Source organism: Columba livia, chromosome 3 (assembly GCF_036013475.1).
Source record: "Columba livia isolate bColLiv1 breed racing homer chromosome 3, bColLiv1.pat.W.v2, whole genome shotgun sequence".
NCBI classification, from domain to species: domain Eukaryota; kingdom Metazoa; phylum Chordata; class Aves; order Columbiformes; family Columbidae; genus Columba; species Columba livia.
The window spans coordinates 60128731-60151120 of NC_088604.1; the positions used below are offsets into that span (position 1 = coordinate 60128731).

Genomic DNA, 22390 nt, shown 5'->3' on the forward strand with positions numbered 1-22390 from the left:
AACACTAGGCTTTCCATCTGCATCTTAATGCATTTGTCTCTTCTGAACAGTAGCATCTGGGCTTTATGTTCTGCTAATTTTTGCTGCAATATGTGCAAAATATTAGCTAGCTAATAAATGCTAGTTATAGGGACAATGAAAACTAAAATGTGACCAAAATCTGCCCAGTCATCATTGCCTGATCACTACACACTTGTTTGCCTGCCCTTTCTACACTTAGCTTTTCTGATTACTCTCAATTTTTACCAGGGACTATGTGTCCCTTTGTGTTTATCCAAACAAGGCATCATACTAACATTCATTACAAACACAGCTACAACTATTCTATCATAGCATTTCCCACTGCTTCTATGAAGTGGAGCAAACTAGTAACACTCAAGTTGGTTTTCAACTGAACAGAGGACTATTTGAAAAGGTAATTCTAAGTACATACCTTCTTCATCAAAACAAAGTGTGTTGATGAAACTTTTGTGACCATCAAGTTCCTGCAGCAGTTGCCCATGGATTTCTTTCACATTTGCATTCCAGATTCTAATCACTGAGTCATAACATCCTGTCACAACCAAGGAGTCAGCAATTGGGTGGTACTTTGCAGTATAAACAAATGAAGGATGAGGAAAAACTCTCACTGCAGATGCCGCCTGCATTTCTATTTTCCACATTCTAAAAGGAAAGGATGTTAGGATATCTACCATGTAAAGCAATCACATACACAGGTATAACTGATGCAATATTTTGTGCCAGTGGGTTCTGGAGGCAAATGCTTGCAAATCTTAACACCACCTGTTTATGCTACCAGTTTATTCTACCTGTATTTAACACTTTAATATGGTACTTTCTAAAAAGAAATAAAATGCATTTACTACTTCACATAGCACTCTGTCTTCAAAGTAAATCCATGAGTACTTACTCATTCAGTGGATATTTTGCACAGTTTAAAATACATTTAATGAATTCCATGGAATGGATCGGTTTCTGTCTTTCAGGAGTTATAAACAAATACTTAAGACCTTCTGGGGTATCACTTTCTTAAAAAAACAGAACAGAAAACCCACAAAGGACCATTTAAATAAATAAATAAAGCCCCAAAAAGTTTTAGAAGAGCAATTACCTACCACACAGTGATTGTGATCTCAAGGATGCTTTCTTCACATAATTTCAGTTCTTACTATTCATCTATTTCCTATCCTTCACCACCCATAGCTGTAAGATCATATTTTTCTTAGGAAGTGTTTTTTGTTTGATGCTATACATTTTATTATTGAGTCCATAAAGAAGGAAATAGTACCTGGATCATGAAATACAGGTGGGTCGCACAGTTCAGAGTGCTCAGTTTAGTTGTTTGAATGCCACCCTTCCAGGTGGGATGGCTAATTCTGGTGGCTGCTGAAGAATTCTAAGCTTACTCTTAGGTGAGTTCATTACAAACTTGCAATCCCTTAGAGCAGGGATGTCAAACTCATTTTCACCAGGGGCCACATCAACCTTGTGGTTGCCTTCAAAGGGCTGTAATTTTAGGACTGTATAAATGTAGGAGTAGTTAAAAAAAGAAAAAAAAAGCAAAAGAGTTCGACACCCTTGCCTTAGAGTACAGCAATTAACTTGCAACTTAATGTGAACAGGTCACAAGGAGTCTACCTCTCATAATTTTATAATTGTTTTGCTCTAACCACATAAAAGTTACTTCATTCCTTACAAATAATGTGGGACTAAAGCTTGGGAAGGCTCAAGAGTAACGTATAAAAATATACATATAAAGAAGGATTCACATAATTTCTCTTCCTGTTGCCTTAGAACTCAGTCTGAGAGACAATCCGGGTAATCAGCTGATCGTGTCTTTAAAGCAATGGGGTGCCTTTTAGTTCTCATCCTCCAATTCTACCATGTTTCAATGGCAAAATGCTCCCAATATGAAAGGGGAAAAGAAGAAATTCCTTGCATAAACTGAGACTTTTTAAGGAACTTAAGGCAAGGGTTAATAAATACAGGAACTTACAATTCCTGCAGTGACTACACACAGTACACAGAAAAGGAGGCAGGCCACTACAGTTTCAGCTTGCTGCCACAAACTCAAGAATTGAGGAACAGCTGGGCCTTCTTATAGCTAACATAAATTAGTGAAATTACTTCTATATATCTATAAGAAAAAAAAAATCTTATTTAATCTGCTTCCAGATAAAAAAAAAATAATCACATAGGGTAAGCTCTCAAAATACTTTTTTTATACCTACATACAAGGAGGAAAAAAAAAAAAAAAAAGTAAAACAGTTCCACACGTACAATATATCATGTAACAATACCTCTGGCATTTTAATTATGCAAGTGCCTGTAGCACTACTGGGTTGCATAACAGAAACAACAGATAGGGATCTGAAGAGCTAAAAAAAAATAAAAAAAGCTTTATGAAAACCTATGAAGTTGCTTACAATAAAATTGTGCAGTGTCACAGTCACATTTTCATGTTTTTCTACAGTTTTAAGGGTTTTGTTTTTAAACATTGAACAGAGCAGTATTTTAACATTGTGCTGAAGGACACTTTTTAGTTGTAGGGGAAAATGTGTACACATTTGGTCTTGAAAATAATATTACTAAATTTCATTTACAACAACTTGAGTTGAATTATTTAATTAAGTTTCCAAAACCTAAAAAAATTACACATATACGTGCAGTGTGGCCAATTTATACACATAACTTGAACCTTAAATTTTCAATTTTCTGCCTCATGCTCAAATTTGCAAGTTTAACACTGCATTCATAATAAGACAATTTCTCCAAGGACATAATATTCCAACTGTCTCTGTGACTTCTTGAAATGGTAAGCCTTTTGGGCTTTTGCTGCACTATAGATTTAGACGCTACAGTTTTTGGAAAAGTCTTGGTCTCAAATACACATGTAAGAAGCCAATATAGAAAATATGGAATAAGCGATTAGCTCCATCAGAATTTTTATAATATTATATAGTAAGTCACACTGCAATCAAATCTTTAATAAAAAAAATTATAGCACTGTTTGTAGTAAAACATGAAATTGGACCACTTTCTTTCGTGCTTCTGATGCTATCTGCTAGAAAATCATCATCATACTGACCTGACAGTGCCATCAGATGATGCAGTAAGAAGGTATTGATTGTCTCTTGACCAACAAAGATCATACACTATATTAAGGTGACCATAAAACTTTCTCAGGAACCGTCCAGAAGGAATTTCATACACTAGTGAAGTTTAAATAGAAAAATAAAAACTTTGTAAGTATTTACAATCAACTCTATGCAGCTACTAGTGCAAAGTTTAGTCTAATCTTAGGCTGAGTTTCTGCTAGTGTAAGTCAACTCATTTTCTTTATCTTCCCAGTTTCAGAGAACAAGATAAAACCATTGATAAATCTGCATGGACAGCATGCATATACTTCCATCTAGTGGTTCATGGATGTCACAAATATCTTAACCCTTAAGAAACAGCCTACTTGCTTTAAATTATGATAACTAGGTTAGGACTTCTTTTTTGGACAGCTATCTGACCAATCTTTGAAGTAGATTAACACAGAGATAATTTTCTGGGACCCTGTAATAAGGAAATCCACACTTACTGTTCCTTGCATTTAAATATTTATTTTGTGTACACTTAAAATACTGTTCTCTTGAAACCTCAAAATTCTTATGCAGGGCTTAAGAACTATGCAGTTGAGCCTACTGTGAGGAAGCAGCCCCAGCTCTGCATAATAAGGAATATTTGTAGTTCCAGCTGAACTGGACCATGAAAGACAGCTGCCTTCAGCAGTCTGTTTGGACTTGGCTGTATTCAAGGTATCTAACTTTCAGGACAGGTTAGGAGGCTAGAAAAGTTATTTGACTTAAAAACTTATTTTCAGAAAATATGTTCCTTCTGCAAACTGATTTGGTATATCCATTAGACCTCTGCGCAGAAATACTGTGATTTCATACTACTAAATTGTTTATACATTACCATGTATGACAAGCCAGTTCCAGCCCTATTAACACAGAAATACCATCTTCCTCAATGCTCTTTAACGCACAGAACAAGTTACAAAACACAGTTACAAAACAAACCCTCTAATAAACCACAATTTATAAATACATCTTTTGCCCTTTAACTGCAAACTATATGAGTCAGAAGAAAAAAACCTGAAACATATTTTAAACTTACAAACAATGGGATAGTCGTTTCTTCCTGCACATGCTGCTGCCAGTGTTTTCCCATCATGAGAGAAACGAATACAGAAACAGCCCAGATCTCCACCTCGCAGTGAAAACAGATGCTTGTTGGGTATGCGGCAAGCCTAGCTTTTCAGGTAAAAATTGGGATTACACAGTTATGAATATTAACTACCCAGTGCTTAAAAAAAATTCTTAGTTCTTGTCACGCATAAATTTTAAAAAGCTATTAACATCTTAAGGGAATTTAAAATAAAAATTCAGGCTTATAAACAGACATTCCTGCTGCATAACTTAGGCCACATCTAGTTTGTGTATTTTATGTCTCATTATTACAGACAACTAGAAAGTTTCAAAAACTGAAGAAAATTTAAAACTGAAATAATTTCTTTAATCTTAAGAAGTGCTTAATCATGACCTCCATCAATAATATAAGCTGTAGAGTTGGACTGCAAGTCAAGCTTGTTTAAGGAGTTTAAGCACAACTTTTAGTACCTTAATGATTGCAGTGTGAACTCAGAAGTCTAGCTACAGGTACTCAAACATTTGGTCTACCAAATCACCTTAAGCATTCCTCCCCTGTGTTTCAAAGTCCTGATTTTTTTTAAACATAACTGGAGATATGATATTTCAAAAAATTGCACAAGCATTATAGTCCCCTCCTTCTCCAAAAGTATTTCTTCTTTTTCACCCAAGGGCTTTTTCTCCAGAACTAAATTCCAAGTTTAAGGGGAATTAAAATATCCAGGTAGTTATTTGATTATTTAACCTAACCCTGATTTACCTTTATGAACAAAAAATGAGTATGAACAGATTCATATGCATTTAAAAGTATATAGATTTACTTATGAAATAACTGAATATAGACTGTTCAGAATACAGTTAAAGACATCTTGTTAGAAACTATATATGGAATTAAGCCTTCTTACGCTTTTTAACCTCCCTGAAATAAAACATTAAAATGTTGAATCAATAATTCAACTCAAAACAAACTTATTTTATTCACAGGTCAAGTAGCTACAATTCACATATAAAACTAATTTCATATTTAATTCATATATAAAATAATTCAAAATTCTATAGAACATTTTTGAAAAATAACATTATCTATCTATATTGATAGAGACAGATACAAATATATTGTGATTCTTTAAAAATATAATTCAGCTTGAAAGGTAAAACAATATTTGAATGTATAAAAAGGAAATAATAATTTTGAGCAATTATTAATTTTCAAACAAGCATATCTGGTTTAATATTCTTTGGCCAACAGATATGCCACATCATGCTAACCTCACTGAAACTTTTTTCACAAAACAGCACATCACAAAATACATCATTGTTGCTACTAAAGCTCTTCAATATGTACATGGACTAGTCCAAGAATAAATGAGCGGCCAAATTTTATTTGTATGATGGCATGCAAATATTCTTAAGATCATATTCCTCTTGGTTTTGACTACACACTTATTTTCAGAATGGCAACTTTCTGAAAAGTAACAAACATTAACATACCAAAAATGGCAGGATACCTAAAAGGTGTATGTAAGAAAATTTCCATTGTAAAAACAGATTCATATGTTCTTTACTGTTCTATTACTATTAGCAAAAATTACTGGGACATAAAATAAGTCCACGTATATTTAAGTGTTCTTTTTGAATGTATCAGTGCAAGGATTACAGTATGTAATCAAAATTAAAAGCAACATTCTTTGTTAACAGATCTTATGTTATTTAAATTTTTATAGAACCATGAACTCATGCTAATGCCATTCTACAGAAAAACATGAAATTGCATGGACATTCTAGATATACTCGCAAAAATATTCCCTTTTTATGATTGTTAATTTCCATTAGCTACAGGGATCTAGGAGCTAGGATGAAGTCCGCAAGAACCTTCTTAATAAGGTTCTTGAATGAAAAAGTTCCTTCAGTTCTGTTATACAGTAAAAACAACTTTAACTAAGGAAAATAAAAACAAACAAAACACAAAACAACAGCAAAAAAAAAGAATCAAGATAAATCTGAGAACATGTTTGTTTAGTGTCTTACTTCCACTAGCTGAATAGCCCTAACTTTTTCAAATTCCTGGAGAATTCTGGAGATAAACTACCCAACTGTTCTGGGAAAAAATGGTTAAATCAACCATATTTGGTAAGACACTAAGCATCTTCTACTATTTCTTAGATTTCCTTATGTTTTGTATTTAGTTTAATGGGTTTTTTTTAAACTTTCTCTAATGAACGATTTACTTCCTAATACTTATTATAAAATACTTCACCTGTCCGGGCAATCTTGTCCATTTAAATGGCTCCTTTTTCTCCTCTGGAAGAAGTTCGCAAGATTTTTTAGATTCTTCTCTCTCGAGCTCACCCAGTGTTGCACTACCTTGTTCCTGCTGAACAGCTATCATGGAGCGGAAAGAAGGAGCAACCTTAAGGGAAAACAAAACTAAGCATCAGGAAAAATATTTTAAAAATCAAAATCAATATTTTTAAAGATCAAAAAGCACTTTTAACTTCAAAGGCTTTGCATTTTTACATCTGAAAAATAAAGAGATTTGAAAAAGTTTAATACAAGAAAACTGACTAGCAAAAATTGCTTTTAAATTAACCAGCGAGACAGAAAATAAGCTGAGTTTCCAAAGTTGTATCATTTGGATGGTATGAAAGATTCTTCAAATAATCAATACTTCTCTATTCTTATTAACTACCCAGGTCACTGAAAATGAGTATCACTCTACTACCTGGTAAAAGTGTTGCACTAACAAAAAATCATTTCAGCGTGTTTCAGTGACATAAACCTACCATCTTCAAATCAAGATACTGCTTCAGCAATGAAATCCATTCATAATACCAAAATATATTATCAGTGTTGTGTATTGAATATACTATGTTCAAGAGTTGCAAAGGAAAAAGGAGGACTGATCACATTTGTGACTTTAATTGTAAGTAAAGCATATATAATTTCTAAACTTCTGTTTTCTTCCAGGCTGACAGTCACCAGGTATCCATTTCAGGGTCATTAACTCTCTAGGTTCCTCCAACTAAAAAAATGGAGGTTGGACAACTACTATGCAAGTAGAAACCATTTAAGAGCTTAAATCAGTCGCTCACATGTAGATGCCTACTTCCATGCAAGATGCTCTGTTTTATCTGAGACATCCACTTGCATAACTACCAGTTCATGTAGGAGGTATGGGAGATGTGGGCCCTTTTGCAGAAGACTAGGCAGGATCTGTAACACATCTTAAAGAGAAGCAGAAGTACACGCACAGAAAACTGTATCATGCCATGGCTCATATCAGGAGTTCAATCCCAGCTTTGAAAAATCTGGTATTTATCAGAACTTGAATGAAATAATATCAGTAGCTAATGGATCCAAGTCAAGCATAGCTCTGAAAGCCTGAACAAATTCATCACATCACTTGAGCTTCATAGAGGCCTGTAAAGTAGGGACAGATGCCACAAAAACATTCAAACCATGGAGAAGATGGCCCTGGAACCTTTCCAGAAAGATGAAGCACAGCCACTCAAGCAAAGCATGCAGAATTCCTAACCACCTCAGCAGCTGCCTGAGCAAGAGATGCCATTCCTCTGCAGATGTCATTCCAGTATACAGATTTTTAAAAATGTCCCAAAAACATATGAAATAATCCCACCAATTAGCTTTGTTTTAGACCACATCTCACCAGGCTTCCACAGATCACCCTTGATCGTATCAACAGTGATCAGAAGACTTATGACAATTGTAAATACATACGGAAAGCTATGTAGTGGAACAATATCGTACTCGCACTGTAGAACAATAAAAACTGTATTTATCTTGAATGCACATCTCAGCACCTACCACTGTACGCCTGGCTTTAAAAGTTTTCATCTGAGAAAAAAATACAGGTCATCATAGCTTGAGGGTGCAGGGAATCAGAGTTCCATCTTCTCTCACTTACAGAATTTATACACCTGCATGAGCCCCGTGACTTAAAATGGTATTTCTCCCAATGAGAAGGAATATCAATATTCAATAAAATTTTCTGACTCTCAGTGGCAAAATATGCAGTTGAATATGGGAAATTACACCTATTTTCACAGATATTAAGGGTTGAGTTTGGAACACATACCTTAAGATGCAAAGTTCTTTATTGTAGCTAGTTATATACTAGCTATTTCATATACTGCATATAAGTATAGCTTTTATATACACACATACAAACACACACACTTTAGCTAGTTACTAGTTCTTACAGAAAAGTCTGTATATTTGTACATACATTTATATATCGAACTTACATGATCTGGTAGTTTTATGCCTCTTACAGTTACATATAAAGTTGATGGGTAACGATTTCTAGGACATTTTGCCCACCAGTCATAAATCTCAACAGTATTTGACTGTGACTTGGTCCTTGGAGGTGGGTAATATAATTGCAGACGGAGTTTTCCATCAACATTTAGAACTCCATTTGCACCTACAAGCTGGAAGGGTGATTAAAAACAAGAAAAAATATCTTATGTTAACACAAAAGTAATAAAAATCATTGATGTTTTCTAGTATCTTAAAAAACTACAGCATAAACTCTGAAGTGCCTTTCCCATTGGGTAAACATACTATCCCTAGAAGTGGTAATGAAGTAAGCATGTAATAAACACCTCCAGGAATTAATCACTAAGATTAAAGCTTAGATGGCAGCTTAGTTTTGAATCATGCTTCATAAACACAACAGTAATATCCCGTATGCGGGAAGACCTCTGCAGTACCACCTTTTAAAAAATTATTATTATTATTATTACTACTACTACTTCTTCTTCTTGCTGGATTCGCCCAAATCTCAAAGGACTGTCAGTCCTCTTCCAAATATGCCCCCTTTAAATGCTGCAGCAAAGGGTGTTGGTAAGGTTTTGACACAGAAGATACAGCAAAGCAACAACCTTTTCAATTTCAAGGCGAAACAAAGTTCTTTCTATTGAGCTAAAAAACAAGGTAGAAATTAGTGCTTGTATTTTTCATTCTGTGTGTACCTACTGCCATTAATATTTACCACTGTTTATTTGGACATTTCTACTTTGACTGATACAGACGAAAGGATAATGCAGACAGATGCAGCAGGAATGAAGAACAGGCCACAATTTTATTTGCATATATGAGCTGGAAAGTCACCCTTCCTTTGTTCAGGAATAGGCTGTGCTGAATGCCTGGATGCACAGCTCATGCCAGCTATACACCAGACATGGGACAGCAGACGTCCCATTCCTGTAGATTAATCTTGGGAAGAGCTGAAAAGAAACTTAGCATGGAATCATATGAAGGTCCCTCTCCCTTCCCCCAAACTTGCAGTCCATTATTCTCTCCTGTATTTCTCACGTTGTGGACTGATCAATGGCTGTCAAGATGTAATATCCACAGCAGTAGGTGTATACGAACAATGCTCAGGCAAATTAAAACATGTAATACCTTGTCAGCTCTCAAAGGCCAAATTGGCACATTCAAGTCTCTCCTTAAAGGGTAAAAAGGCACATGACATGCTGGCTAAATTACCTGTATCTCATTGGTGAAGCATTTCAAACTCTGCAACTAAAAATGACAGGCATGTTATAATTAGGCTGGAGGTCTTTTCAAAGACCAAAAATGCCACTAGAATACAGAAGAGCTGAGGTACAGAACTTAGTGGATTTTTCATTTTCTTTGCAGAAACAATATAATGAACATATAAAACCCTCAAAGAAAATCTCCTTTCATAACTATGAACAAAAGAAGTTCTTACACATTGTATACCTTCACAAAAACCACATGTTCTTTAATGCAAGTTTGTTACTGTGAATTTTATGGGGCAAAGGAAGAGGGAAAGGAGAGAACAGTCAAGCAAGCAAGGATTTGCTTTTTCTGTATCTGTTGCTTGAAAACATTAAAAAATGTTTTCCTGCTTTTCAGAATTGGGGGTTTTAAAATAACCAAATAAAAAGATTTTTAAATTTTGTTTCTTCATTTTAATATTTAATATTTACAATACCTTTAGAAATGCCCAACAGATTTTTCGGAAACCACGTTCCTGAACCTGTACATCAGAGTTGGCTTTCACTTCATCCATACTTAGAAAATCAAGGATCTGAAAGTATTGGTAGGAATATAAATACATCTCTAATGGAATATGAGAAAATACGCTAGATGTGATTTGCTAAGTTAATGCTACAGAATCTTTCTTCACAGATATTGAATACTTAAGCTCAAAATCATGTTGAATGCGTATCTTACAATTTTTTCTTTAAACAAAATTGTATTGGAGGACAAACATAATTACTTCGTGAAGAATGGGAGAAGCAGATGTCTAAAATGTTAATGGAAAACAATGTAATAGCTTGATCACTGGTACAAGCAAAAAGAAGTGTTGCTGCAAGCAGGAAAAGCCAATCTTTGAGTTTCTGATACTTATTTCCAGATTTCAAGAATGTGGAAAAGGAAAAAGTTATATTTTTTATACATGGTACAATCTCTCCTGATCTGCAATGGTCTTATCAGCCTTTCCCAGAAGTTTGATAGTTGATTTAACAAGAAAGCTTTGTACTCCTTACTATGATCAAAACATGGGATTTTTGATATAATAATGTTTACTAGTACTAGCAATCATCAATGCCACTTTTTGGTATCTCCACTTAATTCTGTATCTTAAGGCTAGGCAATTAATCAAATATAACTGAAATAAAACACCTGAATCAGTCAAATATATAAGGTTGAAGAAACAAACAGAAATTCATAACATTAATAAATTTTATGCAAAATATTTAACCTTACCTCAAAAAACAGGATTACCCGAGGGCTTTCTTCAGTATTTTCAATAAAATAGCTAAAGCGCTCATTAAATATGACTTGCTCCTCCCACTCTGGAACTGTTGATTTAGACAGTCTGAAGTCATATGGTTGTGTCATAATAGGAAGAATGTGCTCTATTTGTTCTTGCTCATAATAAGATGAAACTTTCCTCTCACTGAAAATTTCCAAATGGTTAAAATTGTTATAGTGCCTTAAATACACCTCAAACAAAACAGTATTTTCAATTACTGAAAGCAAATCCTAACGATCAAAGTATAATAATGATCATGGTAGAGTCTACTGATGAAACACTTAAAATTTGATTTTCGGGAAAATTATGCATAATGACAGTGGAAACAACTAACTGAAGTGATTAGAAATATGAAAACCTAAACTTCATTTTTGGATTTTAAAAGGTTTGGGTTTTTTTATAAAAAAGGCAGATGCTATTTATGCCGCAAGAGTTTTGCTTACTTATTCTAATCTTGGCTTTTACATATTTTTGAGAGTTAGGAACTTTTTTCTCTGCAAAGAATACAGAATGAACTGTGCTGTAAATACGGTGGCCTCAAAACAATACAGCAGTGCAAAGTGTTTAAAAGTGCCAAAAAGAAAAGCAAAATACCACCATAGTTGACTACAGGTGTATACACGCATTATGATAGATGTACTGATGTGTAACCTCACAAGCTTAAAATTCAGCATTATTTTCATTTTCAGATTAAATTTTCTAGGGAAGAATCTATGTGTTTATTGTAATCACTGAGAAAAGAAACAATTTATCAAAAGTCACCTATGATCCTTCTTGACATACAAGCCAGTTATCTGATCAACAACATGGATTTTAACCATGGGATGAGATACCAGGAGATCAGTTTTAAGTCGATCAGACCGATGGATATAAACTCCCAACACAAGATCATCCTCAAAACCAAATTTAGACTGAGTGAAAATTTCCGAATTCTTCATTTCCTCATCATTTTCTGCAGCAACTTCAGTGTTTTCTTCTGGAAATGGGAATAAAATAAACAGAGGTTACTATGTTCCACTAGTGACAATTTAAAGCAGTAAAAATGCTCAGTATTTTCTTAGTAATCAATAGTAAAGTGATAATACTTAATGTGTTGTGTAAGTAATAGGTTAAAATAATAAAATTTGAAGCATTTTAAACATGTATGAACATACATATAGATATATATCAATATAACCTATTCATCTTAACAAATATTTTTATTTAAAATCAGAGTTCTTCCTCTTGATTGACATAGGTCCTTCTGTGCCACAATGGCATAAAATCCATTACAGTTCAATATCCTCATCTACAGCCTATAGTAGCTTTTGTTTGGTTGTTTTTTTAAGGAAAGTGTAAAAAACAAGATAAGAAGAAACTGATGCTTTCTCCATATGCATTTTCTCTGAATGTACTGAACATTGTTTTCAGAACTTTACAAGTTACAGTGAGACCACCATACTTGATATCAAAAGACATACTCTTCCGCAATTTGTGTGACCTCCATTTCTAAATTAATTTCTTATTTTGGCCTCCAAATAATTATCTGCTTTGACTATGGATTGCATGAAAAACTATTCCTTATGTTTGAATTCAGCATGAGGCTAAAACAGTGACGATACTTCATTGATAGCATAAAATAAATAAAAATTATAAAATTATAAAAAATACAATTATGTATCTAAGTAATACACTGTAAAGGTGGTATATATAATATTGTTCTATCGTGCTTTAAAAAACCCACTTTTAAACTATTTCTCAATTCTGAAACTATTTACACTAAATGAATTCTCAAGATTTTACAGGGTGTTTCAAAAGGTGGACACAACTTCCACTACGACACAATTACACCTTTTGAAATACCCTGTAGATTGATACATCAAATTAACTTCCTTACAAATAAGTGTCAGAATTGGAAAATAGCATTAAGTAACTAAAATGTAAGTTACTTCAGCTCAATAATTTCTGTGTTACTACTATGGACAAATATTGCTATAGCAGCACAAAAAAAAACCAAACCCAAAACAAAACAAAACAAACTTGGATAAGGCATCAAAGCAGCATGCAATTCTAACATTTTGTTGGCAGACCTTTTCTGGTTTTCTTTTTAACCTTCTTTGCTTTAGGTTTCCGTTTTTCCACACTTTCCTCCAGTTTCTGTCCTTCTGATGTAAATACTCTTTCCAATGACTGATTTTCATTGCCACCCTCTGCTGGATGATGCTGTAGCTCAGAAAGGGACATTGCACTGCAAGGTAATGGATTATCATCAGCAATTGCATTCTACTGCATATCTGGATGCAATTGCTCATTACCATTACTAATCCACTTGAAATTGCCTCTTTAGTTCTGCAGTTCATCATGTGTGCATCTAGAAAATGCAACACACCCCTCCAGCATTAGTGTCTTGTCTTTATTATTCCTCTCCCTTTCTCTTACTCCTAATTTCCAGCTGATTGAATAACCATTCATATGAATAGGGCTAAGCTAATACTGTTCTGCTGGATTGGGTCCATTAGTCATCATTAATATAACATGCACAAAATTATCTTAATTAAGTTCCACAGAAAATAAATATCTGCTAGTAACAGGATTTTTTTTTAAAAAAAGTTAAACAGAATCTGTGAGTTAAATATTAATTGCGACAGCATTTTGAAAAGAGTATTTAGTAATATTTTTTCATAACAGAGTCACCCAGTTCACCACTTAGAAAATATGAACAGTTTATCAGAAAGCTTCTACGTATCTTAAAAGAAAATGAAACATTTTGCTTAAGATTGACAGACGCACAGTATGTTTACCATGGTACCTTGTTTCAGCTTCATTTAAAACTGTTATTTCTTTCTTCTTTTTCTTCTTTTTGCCCACTTCATTGTTCAGTACAACTTCATGGCTTTGAACACTGGAAGTAAATTCAGACATCTGTTCTTTAAGTTTTGTTCTTATTTTCTTTTTAATTGCATTTGCCTCATCCTCAGCCACATGCAACTGATAGGCTCGAATTAGCTCTTCTTCCTCTTCTAATTCAGTCACATTTCTCGCTTCAGTCAAGGAATTTTTCATCTTTCTGTCACCTTCTTGATGAAGTACATCTGTTTCTGATTTACTTTTTGTTTTCTTCTTCGGAAAATCATTAATTTTTTTCTCAAAACTCTCCAATTTAGCCTCATGTAAATTTTCCTCCTCATTAAATTGTTCTTGTAAAAATGATTGCTTTTTCTTCTTGTTAGACTTTGGTTGCTTGTTCTCCTCTCCACTAACAATATCATTGTTTATTTTTTCTGCAATTGAGGCTTTCTCTCTCACTTTATTTTTTGTAAATCGGGGACTCTCTTCTTCAGGATTATATGTGTTGTTTATAATGGCTTCATCATTCACACTTTCTTTAGCTAGATCAATATTACTTCTAAAGGTGTCAAGCTATAAATGAAAAAAACATAAAACATACTTGTACTAAAAATTACGTTCTAAGGATACACATAGCACTTCATGTTATTTCTTCAGCAACATCACACGAAATAAAACTAAATCAAAGATCTAGTTATTTTCTTGTTTAAAATTAAGAAGTGACAGACTGAAAGGCAATAGAACATTCACACTGAAAAAAAAACTCAAACCACTTTGTGTTTGGGCACTTCATCTCCAATTTTGTTTCAGTATTTTTTAAATGACTTTTATGTGTGTCTGGTAAAAAAAGAAAACAGCAAATCTACTCCACAAGCAGATGCCAATTGCTGTAGACTATGGAAGACTTGAAGATTATATGCAGCACAAAACTGAATATTTTCATCCATTTTAAATGCAAGTTAGAGACAGGCTTCAGGCTCAGTTGTTAGCAGTCTCTTTTACTGAAAGTTGTTTGCCAAAGTTCGACAATTAAATTATATTAAAAAGTGCTAAAACTGAAAAACAGATTTCCATTAAGACTTTTTTTTAATAGAAAATTGAACAAACAAACAAACCAACCAAACCCAACACATTATTCTTAGTGGAATGACAAGAGCTGATCTAAAGACCAGTCTAGTAAAAACAGCTAAGATAAATTTCAGCTAATGCTTTTGTCTGTGCACTCCTCCTGCCAATTTTTGGTGGTTTTAGAAAACATATTGTAAACTTCCCTCCCTCCTTCAGGTTTCTATTCCTGGTTACTAAAAGTTACAATGCCCCATCCCTGCAAACATTCAAGGCCAGGCTGGACAGGGCTCTGAGCAGCCTGATCTAGCTGAAGATGTCCCTGCTCATTGCAGGGGATTGGACTAGATTACCTTTGAAGGTTCCTTCCAACTCAAACCATTCTATGATTCTGTCATAACTCCAAACAACACTGCATGTAACTAAGGCCTAATTCTGTAACAAGCTCAACACACAGATCTCTGTTTCTTTAGCTTAGAGGAGGCTGAGGGGTGTCATCATGAATGTTTACAAATATATAAAGGGTGAGTGTCACAAGGATGGAGCCAGGCTCTTCTCGGTGACAACCAACAGTAGGACAAGGGACAATGGGTTCAAACTGGAGCACAAGAGGTTCCACTTAAATTTGAGAAGAAATTTCTTCTCGGTAAGGGTAACGGAACACTGGAATAGGCTGCCCAGGGGGCTGCAGAGTCTCCTACTCTGGAGACATTCAAAACCTGCCTGGACACCTTCCTGTGTAACCTCATCTAGGTGTTCCTGCTCCAGCAAGGAGACTGGACTTGATGATCTTTCGAGGTCCCTTCCAATCCCTAACATTCTGTGATTCTGTAATGGAACTTCTATAAATTCTCTGAGGTTCATTTACTCTGTTGTCTCACATAAAACCTTCTGGAGTCTCCACATGAATCATTAGAAAGTATGTTAAACACAAAGAAAGCAAATAAAAATAAGTTGGAAAAAATATAAGTATCTGCATACAACCTTTATTTTGCCGAGACCATTGTCCTCCCTCAATAAATACAGTTATCATCCTTTCTAGCTCAGACACTTCTCCCAGTTACAGAATCATGTTTGCCTCAAATGTACAAGCCCATTAGAACTAAAAATCAGAGAATGAAGTTGCAATGGCAAGCATGCTTTGGAGGATGGATCCTGACTTAAAAATGCCCACCTGCAAGAATAATATTCCATGACTAGAAAGAAGAGGGGGAGGAGGGGGGCAGAAATCAAGATATTTTATTATTTTACAAGAAAACTGTCAAATAAAAGCAGTGTGACAAGAAGAATACACAAAGTTTAACACAGAAATAAAAGCTGATGCCTGAAACTAGAGACAAAGCTTCAAATGCACTGACTGACTAATGCTACATATTCAATAACACTGTCCTAATAATGTATGAGTTTAAAAAGAAAGCATCTAGAATTTCATGCAAGTATACTTATCTAATACATCAGAGAAATCTGAAACCATTCATGTATTTTTCCAGTAGAAATCTTTATTTTTAGCATTCTGTGCCTAAAAATAGTTTAAACTATCTCAAAATCAAATAATGAAGAAACCTGTCCTTGTACCTTCATCTTTTACTTGCTTAAATAGATATCCTCTTTATTCATAATTCAATGTTTTAAGAGAATGTGGAAGAATTCATATAAATAACTTGAATTACAGAACAGAGTAAGTGGAATAAAAAAATAAAGCAACAAGCTTTGTATAAACTAATAATAATAATAATAATAATAACGATAATAATAATAATGCTTTCTAATGTATTGTCCACTTCCTTATCTGCATTTCTGTGAATAGGTTTAACTGCAGAGTGTAATGAATGGAGGCTAAAACACACTTGCAATTAAGAACTGACAGTGATCAATAGTGACCAATCAATAAGTCATACTGATTTTTGCCTTTGATAGAACATTAATCTATTAAGCCCAAGAAGTAGAATAATTTGAGAAATCCTAAACAAAAAGCCCTCATCTTTCACTTGTTCAAGAGTTCCTAAAATAACCCTGATATTCAAGAATCATTTCCTAAAAGAAACCCAGCTGTTGCAAAACCATACTTGAAATATTTACTAGAAGCTGTTATTTGTTATGCCCACAAACAAAAACACACATCCGTAAATACATGCCATGAATATTAGCAGCACACAGTCACTTAACTATAGCAAATTTACTCGGAAGAAAAAAAAAATACAGAATATCCTCAAAATGAAAAAAAAACACAATCTCAAACTACAGCAAATTCCGAGAACATTAGTAGATACTTCAGGAAGCATAAAGCTGCTTCAGCAGTTCAAACACAAATTCCTCAGATATATAGCCTGTATGATCTTAATTCAAGACACTTTTTCCACATGTTGTAGTTACACGGTGTCATTAAACAGACAGGAAAGATAAAGCAAAAGCCAAGAGGTTCATAAAAGCCATCCGATTAGTTCTCAGGCAGAGGCAGGGATACCGGTATAGATTCTCTGTCTGAAATACAGGACTGAGAGAGATCAACTAAGGGCAATCGTCTCTATATAAACACACTTGAACTCAGGTAGAAAAAGCAGTTAGGCTGGAAAAGCAGCTCAGAGGATAGGCTTGTCCCTGGAGCAACTCCAGAGGGTTACTGACCTGAACCTGACCTCCTCAGCTTAAAGCACTGAACAACTGAGGCAGCTTTTTTCCAGAATAGCTCTGCTGCCACATTGTGACACCAGGGCAGAGGAAGAACTTCCCTAAGAACAGACCCACTTGCATCACTGGCTTGACAGGAGCAAGAGATGGGCAGCAGCCAAGATGTACGCAAGTGGGCTAACACAAGGCTCATACCACAACAAGCCAACCCCAGGGCACATCACTTGCCATTTATGTTCCAGAGCTGACAGCAGGGACAACGCCTCATCATCTTACACCTTTTGAAAAAGGCTTCTCAAATATGCATGAGTGGAACCTGGAAACACATGGAGTGATTTTGCTCAGGGTATCTGGCAACTCAGATAACCAGCTTTACAGAGGCACCTGAGCTTCCTCCCATACTACAGACACACCTTGAAAAATAAAGAATGCACATTGCCAGCATACCGAAGAGCTGATACGCACTGGCTGTAAAAGACCATTTACTTACAACTGAATTGGTAATGAACATACTTGTGATGGTGGCTAGTTGGGTGGGACATTTAGGAAAATGTTAAAGCACTAGGGAACCAATTTTACCACCATTGGTCATATAAAACTGCAAAATGTAAATGCTCAAACCCAGAAGAACTTTATTAACAGACAGCATGGGCTTGGAGAAGTTTCACCAAATTTTAACAGAAAACATTGAGAAAATGTGTAGGTCAAGTATAAAATCAACTATTAACAGTTCTGCTATTATAAATGTAAGAAACAAAGGGCTAAAAAACAGTGGAAATCTCAACAATAATTCAGTGCCTGTCAGCTTATGGGAAAAAAATAGGCTATGAAAAAGAGCCTGGGAAAATTCTACAACCTAAAAGCTCCACAGGTTGTGTTTTACATCTACAACAGAAGCTGAAGTACTGAATTAGTCAGAAAAAAACTGTAAAACATCCATCTTACCCAAAAGAATACGAGAATTTTGAAGCCTGGAGAGAGACTCCTATTACCTGCACCCTCACAAAACTGTGGACTCCAACCTATCTTCCAGGGCCTTATGAAGAAATAGAAGGAACAGACTCAGTGAAGTAGGAAGTAAAAAGCCTCAAATGGATAAATCTGTTGCAGTCCTACCTTGAATACAAAACCTTAGTTACCAACACGTGCCCATCCCAATATCACAAGCTGGTCGGACTACAGTCTAGGGAAGAGATTCTTGCCTCCATAAAGGTACCTTGCTCTTCCACTGACGTTTTCTTAAGTTACTCATCCTCTTTTCTACCATGAAATTTAGATTGAACCAAACAAACTCAATCATTTTCATGCTGACTTTAGACAGATCAATCTACATGGGAAAAATAATCTAGACATCACCAGGTCTGAGACTTGCATTATTCTAGCAACTTATAATAGGAGGCACAACTGATAAAAAACAACAACAACAAATAGTGAGTGTTAGCCCTGGAAGTGGTATTAGCAAATTCACTGTGTTCCAATTGCTTGTTTTTTATAGCCATGCCTACAGGCCTCATACCCACTGCACCTGTGGCTATTGAACAACAAAGCAGACCTTTCACTGGCCATAGCTGACATATATCTCCATCTCCATTGCAAGCCCCTCATTCCTGTCAGGTGTGACTTCAAACTCATCCTGCCCTAGTGCCATCATCAGCCTTTCCCCACTTAGGCTGCTTCCCTTTTCTCCAAGTAGACAGGCATCTCCTTCTGTCATTTAAAAACACAGCAACCTCCTGCAGCTGCAGAACTCAGGTTTCAAAGAAACGGTGGACTACGATGGAAAAGCTTTTATTAAACTAAGAAAGACTAGATTCAGTAAAGACACAAGAAAGAAGCAGAGTGGAAAATTTCCAGTGGACATATGCCCTCAACCATGATCTGTTTCTGATCAAACCTGGGAGAACATCCAGGGCAAATGCATGACACAAACACAACATCACTGATAAATTTCACATTATTTCAAAATACGTGAAACTCTGTACAGTTAAATTATATAAAGTGAAGAAAACTGGAACAAAACCAGGTGCCCTCCTCAATCTATCACCTCTTCCCCTCCCACACACTTTCATTTCTTATGAAGAAATAACTGGTTATTTGCTGAAGCTTTTACAGAAATTCCTACTTGAATGCAACCAGCATGGAAAATACCAACCTGAGCTTTGGCAGCTTTGCCACGCTTTAAGGAAATATTCAAAATGGTCAATATTAGGTTTCAATACACGTTATCCTCAAGTTCTTATTTTTTTAGTGCTTTGATTGATAAAAACCTATTGCTCCAACAAAACCACAGAGTTAGGCTTCCACACTGATCCTAAAAATGCTATTTAATTTGTGTGTATACCACTGACTTTGGATTCAGTTCACTGTGATTTTAAGTGTTTCTAGGTAACTCCAAAACACTAGTGGTTTACATCAGAGACTTCTGGAATGGAAATAAATTTTAAAATCAAAATAAGCTTAAAATATTCATGACTCGTATGTAGTTCATACGAACATACAATTATGTGCTCAAAATACTTATACTTACAAAGTACAGTTTTAAAAACTCATATTTCATCAAAAAGTAAAACTAACCAAGGCAGAATCTAGTCTTGTATTTACACATATGGCAACAAAAAAAAAGGCAAACAAACATCCTCTAACTCTCTATGCTGTATTTTAGACATCACGCTGATTCTTTGTACAGACTATTAACTCAGGAATTCAAGGAAGAAAAAAAAAAAAAGAAAAAAATTACACAAAAATAAATTTCAAATTGTCAATCTAAAGACAAAATTATGTTTCAGCAATACGAAGTGTAATATAACTATTGCAAATATACTTATATTTAATAATATAAGTATATATAATATAATATTTTATATTTAATAAACACAAGTAAAATTCTGATACTATATAAAATGCCACTCCTTTGTCTTAAATTAGTATTAAAGAATGAACATTCATCTCCAGTATCTGGTATGGATGAAATTGTAAGAAAAAAGACTGGAAATATAAAACCTAACAGGAAGAAAATAAAAAAAACCAGAACATTTGTCTATTAAACAAATTGCTTTCTTTTGAAATTCCAAACATTATAAGTCAATAATCAGTATAAATAGGACTTATATATCCTTCTGCTCAGGAAAAAAGCTACAATATGAAGTTATGGCTCAGGGGAATCTCTGAGGATCTTTTCATGAGATATGCCACAAACAAAAATGTCATCTAACAATATCTGGGTGACAGAATCATTCCTAATCTGCAAGTCACAAGCTAAGGCCAAAATTATTATCTCTAATATTATTATAAATTCTCAGCAGTTCTCAGTTCACAGATGTATTACACAGATGTAGTACTCTCAAAATTAAATACTTGTGCAGCCATAATTCTACTATTCTGTCACTGAAACTCCCACTGAAGTCAATAATGAATTTTAAAATATTAAAACTTTTCTGAAAAATGTGAATGGAAAAAAAAAAAAAAAAAGAACCTGCAAGTACTACTTTCTTTTGCAAGTATTATATTCTACATAATTTTGGTATACCTCCAAATTACAAGGATGCATTGCTGGTACACAAACAACAAATTAAAGCCACATCAAAAACAAAGGATATGTGCAGAAATATACATTACACTTTATTTTTTTTAATGCTTACATCTCCTTTCTACAATACATTTTCCTGATCTTTTTTCCATTAAGGAAGGCAACCGACCAAAGCTTGCATATGTTCAAACTCACCACAATATTCTCTTGAGAGTGGAACTTCTTTTTCTTTGATTTCTTTGTGTCTGTTAGGCCAGCATGACGTCTGAAGATTTCCTCAAAGCGGACTCTGGTTTTTGCCTTTGCCTCACTTTCAACTGCAAAAAGAAATCTAGAGTATGATTCATTAGCTCAATAATCACCTTTGCTAAAAAAAGTGCATAATCATTCTTTAAAATTGCAAAGGACAAGAATTATTCTATCAGGGAAAGTTTACCAAGAAACTCAGTTACTATTCAGTTTGGAATTTCCACTGACAACACAAGCCACACAAGGATAACTCAGCAACATTGTACAAACACACCAGGCTATTACTTGCTGCTGAAGTTGGCACCATCTACTCTGTTCTCTGAAGAAAGCACATTTTGAAGAGCACACCCATCAGGATCAGCACAAGACTGGGGCTGGCCCAAGCAGAGGACAGATTACTGTCCTCACTGTTTATGAACAGCAGCACACTGATAATAGAGGTGACACACTGTCTCCAGGAGAAGCAGTAGCTCTGGGTTCTCACCGGGTCTGGAACCATGAGACAGATCTGTAAGAGGCAGTAGCATGCACGGATCTGAAATCAGCTGGAGCTGAAAGCCCCTGCCTTTCTGTGAATCACGATACTGCCCTCAGCAGGATTTCAACACTTGAAGCAGTAGTTGTTCTAGCCTCCCTGAGGTAATGCTTAATTTGTAGCTAAAGAACTAAAAATGCAATCTGGCTAACCACTGAAAAAGTCTGTTGAATTCTCAGTGACAACATATTTCCCATTGTAATTACAATTTTTCAAAAGCCCCCAAATTTAAAATACAAAAAATTAAAAACCTCACACTTTGAAAATCAGCTATAAACATGGACTCAAAGTGAAGCCAATACAGTATTAAAAATGTATAGACAGAAGTAGCTCCTACCATTTGCATCTAGTTCTGACTATAAAATCTGTATTGGAAATCAAACACAAAGTATTCTTACCTGCTGGCATTTTCAGCCCTCAGTTAGAAATGGCTCAACAAACCAGCTGCTTCTTCCTCAGAATTCACCATTCTATTTAAAGTAATTAACAACTTTCATTAACATAGCTGGTCTGTAGGTTTTAAGCTAACAATTCAATGCATGCTAGTTATTATA

General features: G+C 34.8%; 1 protein-coding gene across 9 annotated transcripts in view; it reads right to left on the minus strand.

Moving 5' to 3' along the window:
- The window catches only part of AHI1 (Abelson helper integration site 1), a 91342-nt gene that overhangs the window by 63456 nt on the left and 5496 nt on the right, over positions 1-22390 (minus strand). For 6 of the 9 annotated variants that reach the window (XM_065057074.1, XM_065057071.1, XM_065057073.1 and 3 more), the window contains 12 exons: positions 22235-22306; positions 21248-21369; positions 13796-14406; positions 13077-13234; positions 11770-11983; positions 10959-11151; positions 10180-10275; positions 8462-8647; positions 6454-6606; positions 4165-4297; positions 3089-3212; positions 434-663 (listed from right to left, as the gene is read on the minus strand). In XM_065057074.1, the coding sequence (XP_064913146.1) occupies positions 434-663; positions 3089-3212; positions 4165-4297; positions 6454-6606; positions 8462-8647; positions 10180-10275; positions 10959-11151; positions 11770-11983; positions 13077-13234; positions 13796-14406; positions 21248-21369; positions 22235-22244 (2230 nt within the window). In that variant the 5' untranslated portion in view covers positions 22245-22306. Of the gene's footprint in view, positions 1-433; positions 664-3088; positions 3213-4164; positions 4298-6453; positions 6607-8461; positions 8648-10179; positions 10276-10958; positions 11152-11769; positions 11984-13076; positions 13235-13795; positions 14407-21247; positions 21384-22234; positions 22307-22390 lie in introns of all 9 variants that reach the window. The other 3 variants (XM_065057076.1, XM_065057075.1, XM_065057072.1) reach the window with 2 other exon arrangements.